General features: G+C 41.2%; 1 protein-coding gene across 2 annotated transcripts in view; it reads left to right on the top strand.

Annotated features, from left to right (window-relative positions):
- The window catches only part of rtn4r (reticulon 4 receptor), a 38,908-nt gene extending 16,428 nt beyond the window's left edge, over positions 1-22,480 (top strand). The window contains exons 1-2 of one of the 2 annotated variants that reach the window (XM_067522280.1): positions 4,880-4,903; positions 20,417-22,480. In XM_067522280.1, coding sequence (XP_067378381.1) covers positions 20,440-21,798 — 1,359 coding nt within the window. In that variant the 5' untranslated portion in view covers positions 4,880-4,903; positions 20,417-20,439 and the 3' untranslated portion in view covers positions 21,799-22,480. Of the gene's footprint in view, positions 1-4,879; positions 4,904-20,416 lie in introns of those variants that run through there. The other variant, XM_067522279.1, reaches the window with a different exon arrangement.
- The last annotated feature ends 525 nt before the right edge of the window (positions 22,481-23,005 follow it).

Raw genomic sequence — 23,005 nt, forward strand, 5'->3', positions numbered from 1 at the left:
CTGTAAATGATAAAATAAAAAAAATAAAATACAGAGACTCCCAATTAGCAAAGCTTTGAAAAACCTAAAAGATCTATAGGGCATACTGACCTTTTGACCTCTCTCTAAATAAGATAGATGGTAATGGTCTCCAGTTGGCTCCTTTGGTGCCTATTTAAGGAGCTGCCTGTCTGTGCTACCTATTTTGTCTGAGCCAGAGAGTGGCGATTGGAGTCCATATGATTGATGTTGTCTCATCTCTCAGGCTGTCACGCTGTCCTGATGAGCAGATACTTTATTGACTCCCTTTTTGGGAGTGCGTCTAGTCTCCCCCCTCAGAAGAAAGAGTAAGCTCTTCTAGGGAATAGACTCCGAATGGTGACCTCAACCCCGATCTTCAAAGCGTCGATTTAAGTGTAAGGTCCCATCAGATAAGTCGGCCGGCAAGGATATTAGTCCTGAATCAACGTCAGAAATCAACATACCGTTAGAGCTCAGTGCCAGATCATATTGACAAAACAGGAAATACTGGTGTTCAGATAATGGTATTAGCTAAGGTGTCAACAGTCCATTGATGTTTGATTTTGATCTCAAGTCTTTTTTCACCCTTGCTACTGGCTTCATTCGGATGCAAAATGTGTCTAGCTGTTCGCTTTGCTACGTCTTGTGTGTGCCCAGGAATGGAAATACCAAGCGAGAAACTATTTCGAACACAAACAGACCAGAGAGCACATTTAAAGGTACGAGTGAATTTCATTGCTGTTGTTTGCTCGTCCCTGCTTTGATATTCAGTTTAGGCATAAAAAAAAAAAAAAATATATATATATATATATATATATATATATATATATATATATATATATATATATATATATATATATATATATATATATATATATATATATATATATATTAAAAAACTGTAATCCTCAAAGTCTCTGTCTGTTTGCAATGAGGTGATGGCTTTGCAGTTTCACTCCGAAGCTCTGCTGGCTGTATCAGAGGGCAGCGTTCACATAGGAGATTGTACTGCGGCGCGTAATAGGCTACTTCAGTTATAAAGGGTGCTTATCTTGTCCATATAGGATCCTTTAGTCAGACTGATCTGGTGTAGAGACATTAGGTCGTAACCTTAATGTTCTGTTCTGTGTTGGACGACCATCTACAGCATGGGAACAAGCTCTCAACTAAAAAAACCTGCGGAAATACTGTGGAAAAATCCATTGAGCGAGGTCCTTTCTTTTGTGAGAAATCTGCTTTTCTTTCCATGCCCCTTTCACCTTTTGTTTCCTGCACTGTGTAAGGGAGCTGCGGTTAAGACAACCAATTTGTTCCACTAAGGAAACCATAAATGCTTAGATAATAGGTCTAAGTATCAGGGGGTTGTCAGGGCTGTTTTTCTATGCCCTGTTAAATCATAAAAAGAAGAGACAAGAATAAAACCTAAAAGTTTGAGGTAGAAATCAGTTAGCAACTATAGATCAGAACTAAATCATTACACACTCAAATGCCAACCATCTTCTTTTTTAATGCCACATTGGTTAATCGAGAGCAATATGTTTGCATTTTCTGCATTGGTCACACAAACCAAATCAAATCAAATGACAATCGATCAAAACAAACAGACAACAAACTGACAGATAATTATATTTAAAGTATTTGTTACTTTTATCGTCACATTGGTTTAGTATCATCTAATATTTATACAGACATGTATTTCCTGCCATTATTGATATGGTTTGATTCTTAATATAGAAATATTTTCAATGGTCCAGTGCATTTTGGCATCTAGTACGTTCACGAGATCTATGCCATGTAACGGTTTAGTCCAACAAGTTTTGTTTGCGACTTTTTCTCCTTGTTGATCAGAGGTGCGACCTCTTATCTGCCAACATAATTCCCCCAACCAGCGGATAAACCTTTCTTGACAAGGGTCTTGGTTATAGGAAACTAGCTTGATCAGGGGCACTGACTGGGACTTTAAGTTACCAAACTGCAAAACTTCTCTTAAAACAAAGAAACACAAAGCATTTTTCTATTTGGAGTTTGATTACTAGAGAGGATCACAGTTTAGGCTCAGACAGTATGTTGTTGTTGGATACTAGTCTTTGTGTAACAGCAGTCAGGCTGTCACAGACCCTGGAGAATGTAGTAGAGTGTTAGTCCAATCATATCAATCTTGCCTCCATCCAGTTTTATTTTCCTTTATAAGTTATTTCCCATAGTCTGGGCATGTTAAATGTGAATGGCTTGGTGTTTTTTTCTCCATTTGGCTTGCCTGGTGCTGGCATTTCAGTGTTGAATCATGGCACATTATTAAATCAAATTTGCTGCTGGCAATACAAAATGGAGAATTTCCAGAGCCTAGTGGAAGAAGGTCTGTTTAATGGATCGCATTCTTTTTTTATCTTTCTAACAATGAATCTTTCTATTAATGTAGTGCTGACTTTGATGTTGATCCACGGGCATATATGCGCCATTAGCTGTCTTCTCCACACTGTATTGTCTTTTGTTTCCACTTTATGCCTTTTGGCCTTTGATGCCAAACTTCCTTATTATTCATCAAGGTACTTCTTGATTATCTAGCTATCTGTTTCTTTATCAGAAAAAAACTAATGATCAAACTGCAATGTATCCAGTGTTGTTTATGTCCCATACACTTCAGTATGCTGATAGACAGTATATGGTATTTCTGGATGTAGGACAAATGCTGACCAGATGATTAATATATCTGTGCAAAATATTTTGTCAGAAAAAAGAAAAAAACCCTAACACCAATGTTTTAACAGAGATAATCTTTCTTCTTCTTCCAGTGCAGTTTTCCTTTTTAAAGAACATTTCTTCAAATGAGCATCACTATCTTGAAAGTGGGAAAGACATACATCCACATAAGGATTAACTTTTGCTTTTGTCTTGCTTAAAGAAGAATCTTTTAATCAAATGTGATATGTTTTGACAGCTTAAATGCTAATACCACCATACTGGCAGACTTTGCATGCTTGTGATTTTAGGACATAATAACAGACATAATACCTTGTCAAGATGGAGATTTCTTTGTGCTGAGTTTCTCTGATGCCATCAGGGACTGTGAGGAGCACTAGGGGGCAGGCTTAAGCCTTTCTCTCTGGTCCATAGCATATTTAGGCAATTGCATTCCCTTTCTTCTCCTCCATTCTTTCCCATTTTAGTGTCTGGTTGTGTGTGTGTGCACGCGCACGTGTGTGTTTGCTTCACAGTTGCCTGTGACAGACCGTGAACTCACACGTTTGCTCGTATTTGTTTAGGTGTAGGCTTCTGTGTGGTGAGCCACCCACATTAATCTTAATCCAAAAAATAACATTCATGGGGCTACTTACCATTCTGATTGAGGCGGTTCGTGCGGACTTCTGGCATCTCAGATTAAAAATGGATTGCATCCCCAAATCATTGCCTTTGCTTCTTTTCTTCCCCCAGTGCCCCCTACACACCCTGTCAAGTCTCTGCAGTCTGTCTCTTTAGATACACTTGCTTTCTCTTTTTCTCTTCCCTCCTCTGCTTGTGCATTGAGGCACTTTGTGTGGTGGCTACACTCTCTTTCTTTCCATCTCTCGCTCTAACCATCTTCTCCTTTTTCCTGCTCCCTCACTATCGAGTCTCTCTTATTGCAAGGAGCCTCTTTTACAGTGTCCGCCTCACTTTGCATCATTCCTTGCTGTGCAGTGTCAGCTCAGGCCTCCTGATCAAATCATGCCAGCTGATGACTGCTTTCATCCCACATTTAGCTGCCTTACATCCGTGTAGCTAAACTCCCTGTTTCCCACAATTCTTTGCCGGTGTGGGAGTGGTGCCTGTCTGTGTCTGCTGGTTTGTCTGCTGCGTTGGTCTGTCTGTTGTTTGTTGCTGGGTATCGGGGAACAGATGGTCCGCTACGTTTTCCCCCTGCAGAGGATGAGTGTTACAAAGTGCAGCATCATGCAAGATGGGTTGTACTGCAGAAACCACGACTACAGTAAATCTCTTCCACTTTGTGTGTTTTATCAGTACAAATATATACTACGATATCACACAGAGATATTGTATAATCTCTGCACTTCTTTGCACACCATGTACCATGCCCTCCTGCTCTTTAATCAAGGTTCCTCATAATGCTTTGCTAAATTGTTTTAAGATTGAAAGGCTTGCCCTTGACTGTTTTCAATTGATAAATGATGAATTATTAAGAGCTTTGTTAGGGCATCTCCTCGTGAGAAACACAGTTTGACTGGTTGCAGAGTTTGGTAGAAATGATGGGCTTTAGAATGTGCATTGCTGCGGTAGCTCGAAATATAAACTAGCGTGAGTTCATGCATGTAGGCAGGATGGTTCCCCAGGAGGATGAGTAGGCTTGGACGCTATTAACGGACATTAGATCTCAAGAGGCCAATGATACTAAATATCAACAGGGAAGATGATTCAGTTTCTCTTAAAATGCGATATCTGACCAATGAGTATTGCCATTTTTATTTCCAAAGTATGGCAAAGACTGGTTGATTGGGTGGGATAAGCACTGCAGCTACAGTAATGCAGCACTGAGTCATCATCATCAAGTGCAATTTTAACTGCTAATGAATCAGTTGTGTTTGGGCAAATGCCAGGCTCTCAGAAGCCAAGATTAAAACTCTGCTCTTGCTAATCATAACAAAAGCAATGGGATTAGTCAGTGGAGATAGAGTCAAGGTCCTTGCCCACACAGCTAATTGTGCTCTTATCTTGGTCCAGCCGGTAATGCCATTAATCATAAATGGAATGTCATGTTCCTGAGGAAGCGAGAAAGCTCAATAAGCTCCTGATGAGTTCTGAAGGTGCAAAGCGCTTTGTTTCTAAAGCCCATGCAGAGCACTGTGGATACAGTATGAAGATTCACCTATCAAGGTTCTGTTACTTACCTTGGACTCATACAAAACAGGTAATGCAAACAGTGCGCGAACACGCTGTGATTTGTGTCGTCTGTCTGACCGGATTTGTGTTCAGCTCATTGCAGCACAAGCCTCTTGTCTTGCTTTCTCCTGGCTGGTGAGACTAATGGTAATCTGTTCGAGCTAGATTTGTTGCTTGAAGCAGACACAAACCCTCCATTTTCTTTTTTATTCTTCTTTACTGGAGGCGATTTACCATAGATATAGCCAACAAAAGTGGAAGAGCTAACATAATCTATTGTTAACCACTGCGGCTGTTGTACAGTTGCTATTTCTAGATGCCCTGTAGAAATGCACTGGTATACTGTAGCTGCAAAGTCACATTGTGTAGCTACAGTGAAGCTCCTTCCTTTTTTGTGAGTGTCTAACTACACACGGTTATGTTGTGACCTTTTGATTGAGCGGATTTTCCCCAGGAGAGAGCACAATTACCACCTTTTGTGCCAGTGTTTCAAATAATGCACAACTTTAATTGCCAGCCCATGATAGAGTCTACGAGAAAGCTTTAAAATGTAAGTGCTCTCTCATCAGTGAACACTACTAAATTTGCATGACAGTAGCGTTTGGCCACGTTGGGATAAAGGAGGAGAATGTGGTGGAGACAGAGTTATGAGCTCAGCAGAATGACTGAAATCTATTGCTGTCAAGTGATTGCTGCTTAGGTGAGGCAGCACAATGGTAGTGCCTCCCTAAGGAAAATGCAGACAGAGAAAGAAGACTTTTGAGGGCTTTATACGGGAGGGAATCAATAATAGTTTTGTAGATAAATACACAAAATCATTCTGTGAATATAAATACAGAAAATATTACGGTGGTCCTGAGAGCGCACGGCCCTGCAAGTTGTGAAAATACATGCAAATAGAAAAACCAAAAGCAAATTTAAAAAAAAAAAAACAACTTCATCAATTTGACAACACAGGCAAAGCATTAAGAAACGTGCTGCAAAAGCCTCAACACAACAGAAATGTCCCCGAGAGCAAGTACAATCTAAAAATCAAAATGTTCAGTTTTTAGTTTCCCTGGAAACAATGCTTTGACTGTTGTCTACAATGGTTTCCGGGGGACGTTAAAAAGTGGTTGCGCTGTGGACTTGTGCAACGTGTTTCTGCATTTGATTGTGTTTCTTAATGCTACGCCTGTGTTGTCAGATTGATGAAGTTGTTATTTAAATTTGCTTGTGTTTTGTCTATTTGCAGTGCAAATCTTACCATTTATCCTTAAACAACCGGTTGAGATGGACAAGTAAAAGTTTAGTTTCTTGTTTAACTTTAGTCTATGCACGGATGTAACAACAAGATTTGTCCAGGCTTGTTTAGGTCCTGAAAGAGACACACTGGCACCTACACTTTATTAATTCTAATAATTTTCCCTTCTTTTTAGCATTCAAAATATCTAAACATTGTAACCTAACAACACACAGTCATCACCAGTCTACAAGGTTTTGAACTTACTTATGTTTATGGCATTTTCTTGCATTGTGGCAAGCATTATGTCTCAACCAACAAGACATACATGGTCCAGAAGTACCATTAATAGCACTGTAATGCGTTTGTATTATTCAGACACATCAGGCCCATTAGCACAAGCACTAGAAATTGCATTCATATTACAAGCCACCAAGAGCTTACAAGCTGGAGCTCCAGGGAGAAAGAACAGCTGAAGGATGCAGTTTAAAAATACCAGACTGTTTTTCTCTAGGGCTGGAATGACTCATTACCCAGGCAGCAAAGCAGGAAGTCCTGTCAGTTGGGTCGTTCCACAGTACAGTGACACGCAAATTGCGCCAGCGCATTACTTACAGTCATTTCGGGACCGTAACAACAACAGCAAATGCGCCTACGAACAGGTTTGCATGAAGACACGCGCATGTATCGTAATCCACGGAAGAAATGTGTGCAGATTGCAAGAGATTTTATTCGATTTGTTTCCTGGTACGATAGGGGAAAGTGTCTGGTGGCTGCCATATGCTGATGTGCTTATCCCCTCTTTTCATCTTGTAGCTCGCTTGTTTAAAAGTGTGAAAAACGAGGGGTGTTGGGAGATAGCCTGACCAACCCATCGCTCAGATACTGCAGTGACTTGCCACGTTCGGATCTTTACTCCAGTCTTATCTGATGGCCGCTATGCCAAGGCGTGTTGTGAAACGGGTGCTCACACGCCACCAGCTCTCCTCCTATATGTCCGGATGCAGCCCAAGGTGTGAGGGAGATGTTGAAGGGGGTTGGAGGGCATATTGGGGGCGGACTAGCGTGGCACCAAGCCCTGGATCATCCCTTAGCTGGCAGATAAAGAGTAGGAATGATGACTTCTCAGCATGAACTGAGCTCAGGGCTAGCACTCGACCTTTCCAGTAAAAAAGGTGACTGATCCGTGAAGGCCTCTGATGTAAAAACTGCCCTTATCAGGCCAACAGGGAGGAAGGGGAGGAGATAGCAGACATGCTGGTGCAAAGAAATTCAACTGAATCTCAGCTTTGGCTGGGTGGGGATGTTCCTAATGTCTCTCTGTCTCCCTTCCCTCTCTGTGTTCTATCATTTTCTTCCTCTATCCTTCCTATCTGAGCTACTCTGCAGAAAAAAAATCCATTTTCCTGCAGTCGGCCACTTTGTCTGTGCAAGGTGCAGCAGTACGGAGGCAGGTGGTAAATAATGCACAAGTCTTTCTACTTTCATTCTTCCAAAGGAAGTAGCATTCCCTATAAGATCCTCTTTGAAGTGGGCTTATTAAACCGACCAGGCCACAGCTGTTACTATCGCTTTTGTAGGATAAGGTAAAGAGAAATTGAGAATGTCCCTAAAACCATATCTGCTGTAAGAATCTTAATATCCTGCTCTTTCAACCCTTATTCATTCAGAGGAATCGAATCAGAGATGTGCAGCACTACCAAAGTCACTAAGTGTACTTTAGCTGTGGCTAAGATTCAGCTGTCAGTTCGAGCCCAATCCCTCCCCGAAAAATAACAGTGGCCGAATTGCTTGTGGATTATCTGTGTTTTGCCTTGTAAGTTTTAACTTCTGACATTTGTAACAAAAAAAAAAAAAATGAAATAAAATATGAAAATGAGACGGCCTTCGGGGGAGTTGATGAAATTCAAGTTGGAAAGCTTGTTCACCTTTTCTGACAAGCAGAGCTGTAACCTTGACATGAAAGTGCTAATACGTCCCCTTTCTGACTGTTCCTCCCACCTCAGAGTATTATCATGGATTTTATTTTCCTTTTTTTTTTGATGTGGTCCAGACTTTTCATTCTCCCGACAAATATGGATGTGTGTTTTTATATCATTCACCTCCAATTGTCACCCAGTTCTGTAACCACACTCCAGTGGGGTTTCATTTTCAGTCATGATACTCGAAGGTTGTCATTTCTCTTTAAATCAAAGCAGAGAATAGATACCTTCTAGAGCGCTTGAAGGTCTTTATTCGCCACTGTGCTTTACAGTAAATACTGTTTGAGTCAACAGAGGCTGCCCAAATTGGGTTTCAAAGCTGTGGTTTTCACATTAAGTGGAAGGTCTAGAATAGAGAATGAATCAGACGTATGCGGAGGCAGGAGAAGATATAGAATCCCATACCTCAAAAATCCACCTACATACGCTCACAGAGAGTATTGCAGCCTCCACAAATGTTTACCAGATTTTCAATAGTTTTTTATTGCACAACAAATCCCAATGTATCCCCTTAACAACACTATTTTGGAAAGAGAAGCCTGAGAAAAATAAAAACTAAAAAAACAAACAAAAAAAAAATCACAATGTGATGTGAGCAAAACACTGCTGAGAACACTGCTCTTGTTACAGGCCAGAACAGCACAAGTAGGCTTGGTGTTAGTGGCCCTAATACATTTGCTCGCAGGAACTGACTCAAAAGATGAAAGGAAGGGAGAGGTTTGTCTTTTTCAGGTCAACATGCCTCTAGGGCTGCCTACACATCCAAAATAGATGGATCTACAAGAAAGCTGGCCAGAATTAGTTAAAGCTTGCACTATGATCCACCTAATTTATTTATTTATTTTATTCTTTTTAGTTTCTGCTGGTCTCAGGACATCTTTCTTCCCCTGGCGATATCCTACAGATCCTTGTGGGCACGTTGCATCTCTGGTTTTCTTCCCCTGCGTGTCTGATGACTCATGCAGCGAATAAATTAAACAATCATTGTTTAAGATAATGGATAACACAGGTTACCTTATGAGACTGCACTTCAGAGCATGGTGGGCGATGCAGTAATTGAATAACTGTAAATATGAGGTGACTTGAAATTAAACATGCTGACATTCTGATGTGATAAGCCATGCAAATACCAACTGCACAACGTGGCAGACTGTGACGGACTGAGACAGCAAGCCACTCGGTCAGAGAGCACAGGCTGCCAAGTGGGCACGACCTGAGGACGTTACCGGTCTCACACATCCCAGTTATCTGTCCCATTCATCTTCCTCATCTCTTGAGGTGTCAGCGGCATCCATTCCTTAGACAGCAATCCAGTTGCTCTCCGTCATTCACGCTTCTTTTTGGAAGCCATATTGCCCACGCAATCCTTTTCGTGTCCTCAAAATGAATACCCTCACATATAGCATTAAAAATGCCGAGTGTGACTTTCTTTGTGGCCAAACATCAGAGAAATCTTCATGCTTCATGGTAATGCTGTTACCTATATGATTCTATTGATCTGAATACTTAGTGTGAAATGAGAGGGTACAATACTTATTCTTGTTTTTTTATTAGTTAGACAATGAGGACTAGACAGAGATGCCCAGTTTCTAAAAAAATGCTCGAATTAAAGCATTCATATTTCAAAATAAAAGTACACAACAACACTATTGTACAGTTTGGAGTAGTGATAGAAATAGTACTAATCAACACATCTCTCTGAAATTGAGACTACATTTGCATCAACTGATATTATTACCCTTCAAGAAAACTGGAAGCACAGTGTGAAACTGCATTAAAGCCATTAGTTAGCAAACGTGGCAGCTCACAGGAGTGTTGCACGCTGGTGAATATCAGGGCCTTCTTACTTCCTTCTCATTCTGTAAACCCTCAGATTCTCCTTCGTGCAATCTGTGAACATAGCATCTCTCCTGCAGCTCTCTGTTGGCCCAGGTCCTGCCTATCTGGCAAATTTTCAAGGTTTCTTGGCAAGGATCCAGCTCTCAATGCCTCTTCACCGACGTGCCCCAGGGCTCCATTATTTTTTCTCCACTCTCCTGCAGCTCCCTAGGCCCTATCATCCAATAACAGGATTTCCCCATCATCGCTTTGCTGATGACACCCAACTCTTCCTGTCCTTTCTGTTCCTGTCCTATTACCTCAGGACACATTCCTGTCAATCTGATACCTCTACTTGTTAAGGCTTCTTTAATTCAGTCTGGTCAAAACAGGTGTCCTGGATTACGCAGCCAGACCTTACATGCAACAAAGCACTGGCACCAACATAGGATCTTTAGGATACGATTGTCTCACACAAAGTGTGAGACTAGTGCCAGAAATCCGGGGGTCATTATTGATGACCCACTAAGCTTTACTGACTCCATCTCCTTCATCTCCAGGCACGCACACCTGCCCTGTCAGAAAGATTAAAGCTTACTAAATATGCTACCCAACTCCCTGTGTAAGCGCTCATCATCTCTTATCCTGACTAATGCAATGCCTTGCTGACAGGGTTACCAGCATGCAAACCTTATTAGATGATCCAAAAATGCAGCAGCACTGGCCATTTCTAATCAGCCACACGGGACACATTACACCATTCATAGGTTTGACCGGCTCCTGGTGGCTTCCCCCATTACGTTCAAAACTTTGACACTGTCCTTCTCAGTGGTTAACTTAACAGCACCTTCCTACATCTACTCCACATCTATAATCTCCCCAACCCTTTGCACACTTGCTGTTCATTGGCAGAGATCACACACAAATATCTTCACCTCTGAGATCCAAACTTCCTGCACACTGAAAAGCCTCAATATTCAACTCATGTCTTAACAAATTGAAATATTTCTTGTCATGGTTTTTTATATTACTCGTAAGTCACTTTGAATAAAGGCTGTAAAGATAATCAGTTCCATTTTATACAAATTCAGGAACAACATCAGTATTTATTTGAAATTGTGTTTCTGAACAAACATCATTGGTAATATAGGAAAATGTACTTTAACAGCTTTCAATACTCAACAACAGATGTAGTGACAGCATACAATTTCCTACATTTTTAGGACTGGTGGGGTCCTACAGTCATGTCAGTAATGGATAATTTTTAATTATCTCTGGTAACTGCTGTGATTAATCTACTCTGATAAATTGTAAAATGTAAAGACAGATTATGCATGGCTAGTTGAACGCGAGGGTTGTTGTGGTAACAGATACAGGACAAATATTTTCAACTAAATGCATCTGTCAGCACACTGCATCTGTGTTTGTCAGAACACACAGTGTGGGTACACTGTAGCATGCATTGTATCCACTACACATATGTGATGTGATGTGATGTTTGGGGTTCTTTGAGACCACACTTGCTGTTTAAACGATATCGTTTTTTGGGACCATCTCAGTCAGTCTAGGTGATGACACAGACGGCTGACCAGTCCATCAGAGGGCTTTATTGCAAAAACTGAGAGACCCAGTGAAGGTTAGATGATACATTGTGGCTGTAATAAGTGTGTCGATAAGGATTTGTCTTGTGGAGTTTTCTCTGGCTCATTTTCACCAACATTCGCTCTCAGGGAGTGGATTTACTCATACGATTAACTGCAATTTCACATGAAGAAGAAATGTGCCAATTCAAAATACTACTCCGTGTTGCAGAGCACATTCACCGATGCATAACCTTGGAATGACTGATGTGTGTGTGCTTGCAATTGTCCCTATCGTGGGCACGAGGGCTTTGCAAGGTCAAGTTGAGCGCACATGTCAAGAACAAAGGAGGGAAATGCGCTGGCAATTTAAAAAATACATTTTGGTTTCCCCTATAGCTACGCCCTCCTACACAGCAATTCCTGAAACCAACTAAATGGATCACTCACAGAATGACTTTGGTTTTGTCTGGGCCTGTCAAAGATTAAGTGATTGTTTGATGTATTTTTCCCCATTTGTAACTAACACAAACACACTTCATCCAGGTCTAGTTTCTGTTCAACAAGCACAAGTGCCAGTGTAAGGGCCGCTGCCAAACACAGGAATTTTGTAGTAATGAAGCTGTCAGTAAGATGTGAAGTGGATAAAGTTTGCACTTTCTACACTCCGAGCCCTGGCAAAACAGAATAGATTCTTCTTTGAGAGCCTAACTATGCCTACAGCAAAGACAGGCTACGATGACACCAAACTAGCATCAAACTGTGTAACCACTCATTACAGCATGTTCTCTGCTCAGACCACCTCACTGTGTTTTCTCATCTTCACATGCCCAAATATACAAGGCTGCCTGTGGGTGCTGTCACTGCTCTCTCCCTCTCCAGCTGACACTTCACATGACAATGTGTTAGCATTATCTGAAGCTATCATCCAATTTTTACTTGGGCCATTATCCTTTTTAGATAATACAGCAGTGATTCATTAGGCCTCATTTGCTTTTATGCCAGCGCAGTGCATTAACTGTGAGAGCTTGCAATCCTCACCAATTTCAAACTTTTGACATGAAAACCCCCAGAACTGCATGAGGGACCATGACTTAGTTCTGGCAGTAGTGAATCGTGTTTTTAGAGCACCTGAAATATAAGGACCACCTTCAGCATATGATACATATCTTCATATCGTTTTGCTGGATTGCACTTAAAGTATCGCTGGAACATCTGTTGACGACTGATATATCAAAATAAAACTCAATTGATTACAGTGAAAAACAAGAAATTCCAGCAAGTAATGCAGCATCCATTTTTGCAGAAGTGCCAGAGTTAACACATATAAGCAAGAGACAAGGCTCAGGTATAGCTCATAGTTAACTCAGTGATTCCAAGGCAATGTTATACCATTTGGTCATGATTGGGACTGTAATAAACCAAGAACGTGTTGAAATGGAAATATACTGACACCACTTTTGACAGCAGTAAAGAATAAAGGGTATTTAAAGTTTTGTTCAGCTGCAACAATCACTGATAGGTGATCCATTCATAGAAAATTACATTTTGGATGTATATCTGAAAAGAGCAGACAGTTTAGATAATCAATATCATATGGATTCAAGTCTGAACAATGAGGTGTTCCCATTGTTGTTTATTTCTCTCAAGTACTTGAGGAGGTTCACACCGTTTTAAATAAAAAGAAAAAAGACAGAATGCCTCTTAAAATGTTAACACTGGTGTTAAAGTCTACCTAAGAGCTTAGCAACACACAGACACACGGGGCATGTGCTGGAGCTCATTTATTTTCTCTCCAGCCATGTGTAGATAAGATAAAGCCTAACACTCTGTTAAGCAGAAATGCTGGGCTGTATTATTGGCAGCGTGTTCGGCACAAAACCCACCAGTGCGAGGAAGGCATTCCAAATGTTTGCTACTCCGTGGCTTGAGGAGCATCTGGACAACCTGGCCTCCCCCACACTCTTGCCTGGTGGATGCCTGCATTATTTTCATCTTACTTCATTCGAATTGGGCATTTTAAATTGTCTCAGGTGTGAAAATTGCCAGTGTCTGTTAAATGTGGAGGTGGCCACAGAGCTGGATTTAAGCCACTCTGCACAACCAGATGGGTACACTTGACTCCCAGAACATTTTATAGTGACGTGTAGCAGCACTGAGGGCAACTTGGTTTGCTGCCACCTATACGATTATGCATAGGTTTGACACTTGAATGTGTCATTTTGGACCCCCTTTCATTCAGTGGCGCTTTGCCACCATGCAACTAAAATCGATCTACTATAGTGGTGTTTAAGCTCGCTAAGTCTAGCAGCAATCTGAAAAAGAGACTTAGAAGAAAAGGTGTTATTTTATGTCCTAATTCTCAGTATTGCTGCCCACGTGTACATTCATTGTGTAGGTATGTAGGACAGACATTGGGTTTTTACCAGGACAGATGTGTCTTAGATAATAGACGCTTAGTGATTTGCCAAAGTGTTGGATCAGTTGACTTTGACGCTTTTCCTAAGAACTTATAGTCCAAAGACCTAAGTTGATCTTTTTAAATAGCTTGCTCATACCACTCAAATACAAGGAAGGATCCTTCACCAAATATAGATTCCAGTCATTCTCTCAATTAGTCATACTGTCCATAATCCCCATGCAGATGCTAAAACCAACAGAGAATCTTCTCCAATCACATTATCACATGTCAACCTGCAAGCTGGATTAGACTGTTTGCCACACATACACCTCCATCGTGTCAAAAAACTATTAAACACACGTCAGCCAGATGCACTGCTCCACTGGTGGACATATTGTCAAGCACGCACATGTTCAGCTGCAGTAGAAGGAAATGCCATTATGCTTGTTAAACGTACCACAGATTATGAGTTTTGGAACGAAGAAACGTCACCTAGTTAAGTGTTGTGTCTGGCTGATGTTGATGCAACAGAAGCACAGGCAATAATTCAAGCTGCACACTGGTAACTAACCAAACGTCAGTAGAGAAGATTCAATGGCGTTTTAGCCTTTGTATGGTGAATATGGGCAATAAGATTTGTGTAAAGCAGGTCTGATTTACCTTAATTATGTTATAAAGTATCAAAAGCGAATGTATCCCCTCGTACACAACACTTTAACCTATGCTTTTATGCTGGTAAATTGTTAACGATGTAATTACCTATCATATTCTCTTCTCTAAACTGATGCTACACTTTATATTTATTTACGTAATATATAATAAACTCTAGCCGTCAAAGCAGAATTAAAAGAAAATGTGGCTATAAAATGCGGCGAAGCAGAAATCTAAAGCGACATAAATAAAAGTTAAATTACAGCACAAGTACATAAAATTATACTTAAGTATAGTACTGGAGTTATCAAGTCGGTTTCCACTCTTACAGCCACAGTATGTAAATGCTTGAGGACAACACAGTGTGTGGTAGATTCCAGCTGCTGGGAGGTCAGTGCATCACTCAAGGGTCGATGGTAATTTGATGGCACTCGCTGAAAGGGAGAACGCTTCCCTTCCACTTTCTCTTCCAATTGTTCACCGGTGGAGCAGGGATTCGATCCGACAGCCCTCTGATTGCAAGCTCATTCTCTCGCTGTCAGGATATTGCCAGCCCACTCCCCATTGTTGCCGCTGTCACTTCTCAGTAGCAAGACATGACAACTTATCTGCCTACTGCAGTAATATCGGGCCAAGAGTATTTATTGTATGTGCATCACTATTGATTTTATTCACTCATAGCCAGGAAGAGACTTATGTGCAGACGCACACATGTGCATTTAGATCTATGTAGACCCTCTTTCCAAACACACACACGCACACTGACTGCGTGTTTGCTTCTGCCTCCCGACCTCTGGTTCCCTCAGTTATTCATGAGCCATCTGCTTGGCCAACCGCGGTGTCAGATGTGTGTCAAACAGGACCTCATCTGTCCCCTCTGTTCATCTTCTAATTGTGTCCTCGTCTGCATGCTATAGCTGCCACTGGTGCCCCTGCAACACTTCATGGTTAGTCGTAGCTGGTCCATCATGTCCCAAGTAAACAGTTTGATCTGATCCGTGCATCTTTATTTAAGATCGTGGCATCTGGTTCATCAAAGATGAAAAGGACAAACACAAGTCTGTCTTTGTGTGTTTCTCTGTGTGTTTTGTGTGTCTCTTCTGGAAAGTAGGTTGAAAATGGTCTCCACTGAGATTCAAATAATAATAAGTGTATAATAATAATAATCATCATATTGACTTATTAGGTAAATGTTACACTTTACATTTTAAGAAAGTAATAGAAGAGTTTGTGCAAGTGAAGAAATTTCACTTGACCTAGAAGTAAGAATAACTACATTGAAAACTAAGTAATAGAAAAAAAAAGTATCCCTTTTGAACACAGTACTTTCTGATCAAAATTTTCCACATGAATATGCCCTACCAACGAATCCCACTGCAATTCAGTGATGCTCTTGAAAGTGAAGCCCATTTCCTTGCTTTAATATAACTTTTTCACAAGCTTATGAGGGAAAGGAGGTTCAAAGCAAACTTAAATGGAATATTCTCCGGGTCTAGAATGACAGTGTTACTCTAAGCCACTTAGTAATTCTCGGCTTTGCAAAAGTAGCACTCTATCAAAAACTCCACGAGTGGGAGTAGAAATACCAATTTTACCAGTGTAGTCAAGTACACAAAAAGGGATTCATTAACAGTAAGTAGAGCATTTGTAATCAGTTGCCTAGTTTCTGTTTGACAAGCACAGCAAGTGCCAGTCTAAGAGGACAGCATCACTCCGTGAATCACACAGGAGTTGAAAAAAAAAAGCATGACCTGATGTCCAGTTCCTCCATTTTTCAACTTTGTTACCCTTTGGAGTCAGCTTTGTAGGTTAGAAAAGGATCTTTGACTGTCTAAGTGTCAGTTTTTATAGCGCCTCATGAGAGGTGTTTGGCTGATCCCACTTATCTGTGGAAAATATGTGCCTCTGTAAATAATGTTAATAATAATGTGTCATTAACCAATCAAAATCATCAAGGGCAGGAGTGAAATTGGATAAAGTTAAAAAACATTTGTACACATCCACCTAAGTGAAAGGTTTTGAAGGATTTCATTATTAGCATGTAGCTTGATATTTGTGCTTAGTAGAAACAAATAACAGGTTAAGTCAAGAGTGAGAAAAACAATACTGAAAAAAATCTATATATCATCCGTTCATATTGTTGCAATGTGATTTTCACATTTGTGTCCCTGCTCATGCCAAAAGTGTGATTGTGCGTTTGTGCTGCACTGAGTTATGGCCCTTTATTGCTCTCATAGTCATTTATAGCTGCATTTGCTGCACTGAAGTTGGGCTCCATACAACTGTCATAACCTATACGCTTTATCTACGTTATTCATTTCAACATGATATAAAAACAATTTATGTATGCACTGATGGATTAACGCGAGACACATGATCTGAGAGCAAGGGATCATGACTACATTAAATTTAGGCCCACCTCTGAGCGGCTCCACATTGTACGATTTCAGAAAGAGGCCAGGAGGTCCCACTGGAGAGCTGCTGTGATTCATCTCTGACATAGACATCACTCCTACTCAGGGCCAGGGGGGATAAGACTGTCATGTTAGCCGTCCCTGCCCGATCTGCAACCCTTCAAAGTAAAGCCACCGTGATGAATCGGAGCCACTCTAAATGTGCTGTCCCAACGTGCCCTCTGTGTCCACTGCGGCTTTCAGAGCACGAGGAAGGGTGAACATGCATGTTGCATTTTCATAATGAGACAAAGGCTCAGACCTCCATGCAGAGACACATGCAAATGTACAATAAGTAAACAAAGCTGTCTGCACCCACTCATACTACTCGTGTGGGCATCTCTCTGTTTTTGGGACTGAGTATTGTGTCCCCTAGGTGTAAACGACACCAGTATTTTTATATTTTGAAATCACAGTTAGCCAATGTTTATCTACAACACCGAGTGCCTTCGTGCCCACATGAATTTCTCTGACAATATTTCATTTTCTTTTTTGAACGTGTGACCAAACTCTCCAAGCCACTTCACATTCGAGCGCCATTTATCTATTCTTATCAACACCATAGCTATGGGCTAGGAAGTACCTACTCCACATGCTGGCAGGATAAGCTCACGTGCACTGTGTTGTTTTGTTCAAGCACAAATAAATCCATGCTTGTGCTTCGATTTAGCCTTAATAATTTTTTCAAATTTAGGGTTATGGAAAGATTGTGTGTTGGATTAAAACGCTGAAACAACAAAGACTAAAGTAACGAAACTGACTTATAATTGTGGTGTCTCTGGTTTATCACCCTGCCCTCCATCTAAAATACCTTATCAGATGTCACTGTGGAGACGGTAATATTTGCTTTGTTTGTAGATGATGTCAATTTCCTAATTTCCCTATTCATACTAAGTTTGCCAGCATGTAGTAGGTCACCAGCTGTATCATAACCATGGGCTTATAAATCTCGTTTCAGTGGCCTGATAACATTCACATTGGCTGATTTTCTGAAACCTATACTATTTTTTGGTGAGCTGAGAAGGAAAGAAAACAGATTTGTTGCAGGTATTACAGGATTTAAGGCCTGAAGCTGGTTGAATAAAATTATATCTTCACCTTCATGATATAAAGAAGGGTTCCTGAGAGGCCAATATCCAATTTTTTGGTAGAGGACCAATATCATCCAAATTTAATGACCTAACCAGACAGTCCTCATATGATTTTGGAGAATCTATTTTGATACACAATTTAATTAGTCAAGCCCATGCCATATGTGCCTGTGTGCCATTGTTGGGCTCCCTGGCAAAATTGAAGTGCCTATGTTAGAGGACGGGGAGGGGGCGAAATGATGCACTTCACTCACTGTGCCAGGGAGGAGGAAACAAAGAAGCTTGTCTGCTCTTAAACAGAGTGATGATTGCTCTTGCACAATAATAGAGCTCTCAAAAGAGAGGCTACTAGCAGGCTCTGAAACAGGAAGGCGGTGCTTGGAGCCATGTTTTGACACAGCAGATAGGGGAAGATTAAGTGCTGAAACCAAAGCTGGCGGAAGACGATAAGGAATGGATTTTTTTTTTTCTTCACGACCGTGTTGTATTTTAAAGTATTAAAGTTGTGTCAACAAGTCACCAACAGTTATGAGGAAGCAACAGCCAAACACTAGTTCTTTTAATGTGATATTTGCTATGGATTTAGATTTGATGAAATGGCTCAGGATCAGCATTGCTGGCTGGCTAATATCGATAGCCATGAACATAGTTCTTCTTGTATACAGAGTACAGTACAAGTCTCTGGAGTGAAAGCTGAGAGGTCTGACTGTGAAGACATGCAGATGTTATCCCGAAATGTGATTATGAAATAGCGAAATAGCACAAAGAGCCATGACTTCCGGATGTATGTTTCTAATGTATGGAAATTACAGTCAGTGTGGCAAAGATGTGAAGATGCTGGTATTGAAAAAAATAATAATTGCGAAGATCCTAACAAAAGACAAGACCTATTATTCCAAGAGTTGAGGAGACTGGGCGTAGACATGCAGTTGCGTGGGTGGAAATAGCCTGTTAATGAATAGACAGCAGAGAGGGGGGAAAAAAATGAAGACGACAGAGGAGATACACGTAGCGTGCTGGGCGATAAAATATTGCTATTGTTAGGCAGCGCTGAGGGAAAAGTGCTGCGATGCAGAAGGAGAGGAAAGTCTTGACAGCTTTTCTGTGGAAGTCTGACGGCTGAGCAGGGAGATTGGAGGGAAAGTGCAGCAGAGGGCTGCTGTCAGGCCACACCAGAGCTCCGTTTAACAAGGTCCAGAGATGAGCTGCACCACAACACATTGCAGGGGAATGAGAAGAGGGAGGTGGGGATGAAGGGAGGACTGAGTCAGGCGCATACATTTTTCCCAGAGCCTCACTACCTGTCATGCTTGTGAACCTGGGATTTCTCACATGTGCATGGGAGCAGAGATTGGAAATCCTCAGGAAGGACAAGAGCTGAAAAGAATCCAGAGATTTGAAGGGCTACCTGCTATTACATGCTGATACTACTTTCCACATGCCTGTGACACTTTGACAGCTTCATCTGTGCACAAAATAATGCAGGAGCCCCAACAGATGCATCTCATTTGTACCTTAGCTGTGTTTTGTTCCATGAAATTGCAGGAGGTTAATCCCGCCCATTCCACTTATCATGCTACTTACAGCAAGCTCATGTGAACCAGAGGACATCCAGAAAAACATCCATGCGAGCGAATGCAGACTAAGCCTTAATTTAAACATGGATGCCTTAAGGGCAAAAAACATACAAGAACCCTACAGGCATCGGTCTCAGGGCTACCACACCTTTCTCTACTCTAACTAAACTCTAGCAAGGCCTTTGCAGATCCCTCCGGCATCCATCTCTTAGCCTGGCATGAAAGGTTATCGGCGTCAGGCTAAATGTCAACCTCAGGAACGCTGAAACACTATTAGTTATGTCCGCCATATTAGATATTGGTTAATTGCACATTAAAGCCACCCACTCAATTTTTAATGAGTCTGCCTTCACACGGCTTCCTTTACCTGCATAGTTTGTCACGTCAGCACAGGCAGAGGGGGGCGAAACGTGTCCCCAAATCCCAATAACATCACTGTAAAAAAAAAAAAAAAAAAAAATGCTGAATCACTATAATGGAGAGGATTCCCTGTTCTGTTGTTATGTGCTGAACATTCATGCAAGAGACTGTTTTGCATTTTGTCTTGTTGTTTTGTGTGATGATATGTGCAATGTCATCTGCTTAAATTAAACCAAATGTTCAGATTGACTTGCAAAAATTACACATTAATTTATCAGCACCTTTTGCTCGATATGAGAGTCGAGAACATCTTTAGCTGATATTCATCTATTTCCATATTTTTCTTCAAATTTCATTATTTACTACATTATTTATTAACGAACTATCTTGTTTTCTCTTTCCAAAGGGGGGCGACTCCTTTTTCTGGTGATGTGGCTGAACCTTGTGCCTCAAACTGACAGCTGCCCTGCCAAGTGTGCGTGCTACAGTGAGCCCAGGCCCACTGTGGCCTGCCAACAACAAGGACTGTTTTCCATTCCGACTGAGATTCCTGTGCGGAGCCAGCGGATATTCCTTCAGAGCAACAAGCTAACGGTGGTCAGGTCCACCAGCTTCAGCTCTTGCCACAATCTCACTGTTCTCTGGCTCTACTCAAATAACATCAGTTACATCGAAGCTGGAGCCTTCTATGGTTTGGAAAAACTTGAGGAGCTGGACATTGGAGACAACAGCAACCTCCGCACTATCAGCCCTACAGCGTTCCGGGGCTTGACTAAGGTGCACACCCTACACCTGCACAGGTGTGGCCTGTCAGAGCTCCCGGTTGGAGTTTTCCGTGGAATGTTCTCCCTACAGAACCTTTACCTGCAGGACAATAATATACAAACCCTGCATGATGACACTTTTCTGGACCTTGCCAACCTCACCTATCTCCACCTACACAACAACAAGATCAAGATAGTAACGGATAACATGTTTCGAGGTTTAATCAATCTGGATCGGCTGCTGCTACACCAGAATCGGGTTATTTATGTCCAACCCAGTGCTTTTAGTGATCTTGGAAAGTTGAAATCTCTGTTCTTGTTCTTCAATAATCTTACTGTGTTAACGGGGGAGACCATGGACCCTCTGGTGTCCCTCCAGTATTTGCGTTTAAATGGAAATCAGTGGATCTGTGATTGTCGGGCGAGGACCTTGTGGGACTGGTTTAAACGTTTCAAGGGTTCAAGTTCTGAGTTGGAGTGCAATGTTCCTGAGTTCCTGGCAGGTAAGGACCTGAAACGGCTGAAAAGCGAAGACTTGGAGGGGTGTGTTGAAACAACTCAAATCCAGACCAATCTCTTCAGCTCAAAGGCACAGTCCGGAAAGTTCCCCTCCACTGAAAATCCTCTGGGGGACACCATTCCTAGGTGTTGCCTTGGGGATAATGACAAGTCATCTATCCTGTCTGGCAAGAGCCGCCAAATCACTAACAACCCTCTTAAGGAAAAGGAAAACATGTCCAAGACTAAACATAAGGAGTCAGAACGAACAAAAAATGAGACCCAGAATAAGCAGAATGATGGACCACTGGGAACTTTGTCCAACACCCTGGACAAGTCTTTGGAAAATCTAAACCCTGACTTTATAAACAATCTGGAATCATCTACAGTGTCAAACAAAAAGAAAAAGAAGTGTTCCAAAAAGCCCAAATCAGACACCCACTGCATCAAAGGCTGTGGTTCTGCTTTGCAAGTGCTGCACTCGCTCTTCATTCCCATTCTCTGGATATCTCTAGCCATGTCGTAGGACTCCTGATCTACTCCGAACACAGGACTCAAGATTGTTGATGCTCATGACAATGAAACAGAAGATGCAGCGACATCTACAAACAGAAAGTGACTGAAATGCAAGGAGTCACGTTGACCCAAAGCGGGTGAGGACAACAAATAACGAAGACGTGAGAGTACATTTAACAAAATGGATGCCTTTACAGAACACTACAGCTCTAATGTATATAATGAATTGGTGCCCAAAATTGTTTGTTCTCTATGTACTTAACTGTACTGTGTCTAAGCTACACTTCGGAGATTCCTCCCTTTTTCCCTCTCAAAAGCTTTTCCAGCTTAGACTGACCACTGGAAGAAAAAAAAAAACAAACAAAATCAAAAAAAAAACTAATAAAAGAATCAGAGGCAGAGCGCACACAAAGAATGTTGGGTCCGTTTATGGAAGATAAACAATCTCCCCCATTATTTATTCAAAGTGATGCATTTGTTGGGTAATGTTATGTTTTTTATGTTTCAAAAAAATGTTTTACCTCCCCCTAATTTTAGTTCTATTTTCATGACAGGAAGGGTATGTGGAGTAGCATTTCTGAAAATGATGCTATTGATTTGTTTATGGAGACTGCAATGGAACCATAGATATGCATTTTATTTTACTTGTGTACAAGTATGAATATATTATGAATAAAAGTTCTTATTTCGTAGATCTTGCAGATATTGTGTGGTATTTTCCAAGATGAGAGACCTGATGGATCCTAGCATCCTACATGTGAGGCTTTTCTGGTTTCCTCTGTTTTCTAGATTATACATGGGTTTAAGGTTTTTAGCTTTTGGTTTGGAGAAAAACAACAACAGGCTATTTGCAGGTTGCCAAAACTCTTGTAAATAACTACCAAAATGCATTTAAATTTAGCTATGACAGCAGCTCTTATTATGTCCCAGTAACCACACCGAGAGCCAAACAACATTCCCTTCACCAAACAGATGGTGGGCCCGCTGTGGCATGTTCATTGTTTTTCAGGATTGTTGAGTGCGTGATGACTGGCTGCTTTGTCAATTCTGGCCTCATCCCAAACCTCAGCCGTGCATATTTTGTTTTCTCCTCAGTCGCTTCAGGATGTGGTCATCGCAGTGTGTGACACACTACAGAGAAGACTTGCGTGAGGTCAATTGCAACAACATAAAGAGTCTGAATAATTTGCACCACCAATAATCTACATTTTGAACTT

This window comes from Channa argus, chromosome 11 (assembly GCF_033026475.1).
Source record: "Channa argus isolate prfri chromosome 11, Channa argus male v1.0, whole genome shotgun sequence".
NCBI lineage: Eukaryota > Metazoa > Chordata > Actinopteri > Anabantiformes > Channidae > Channa > Channa argus.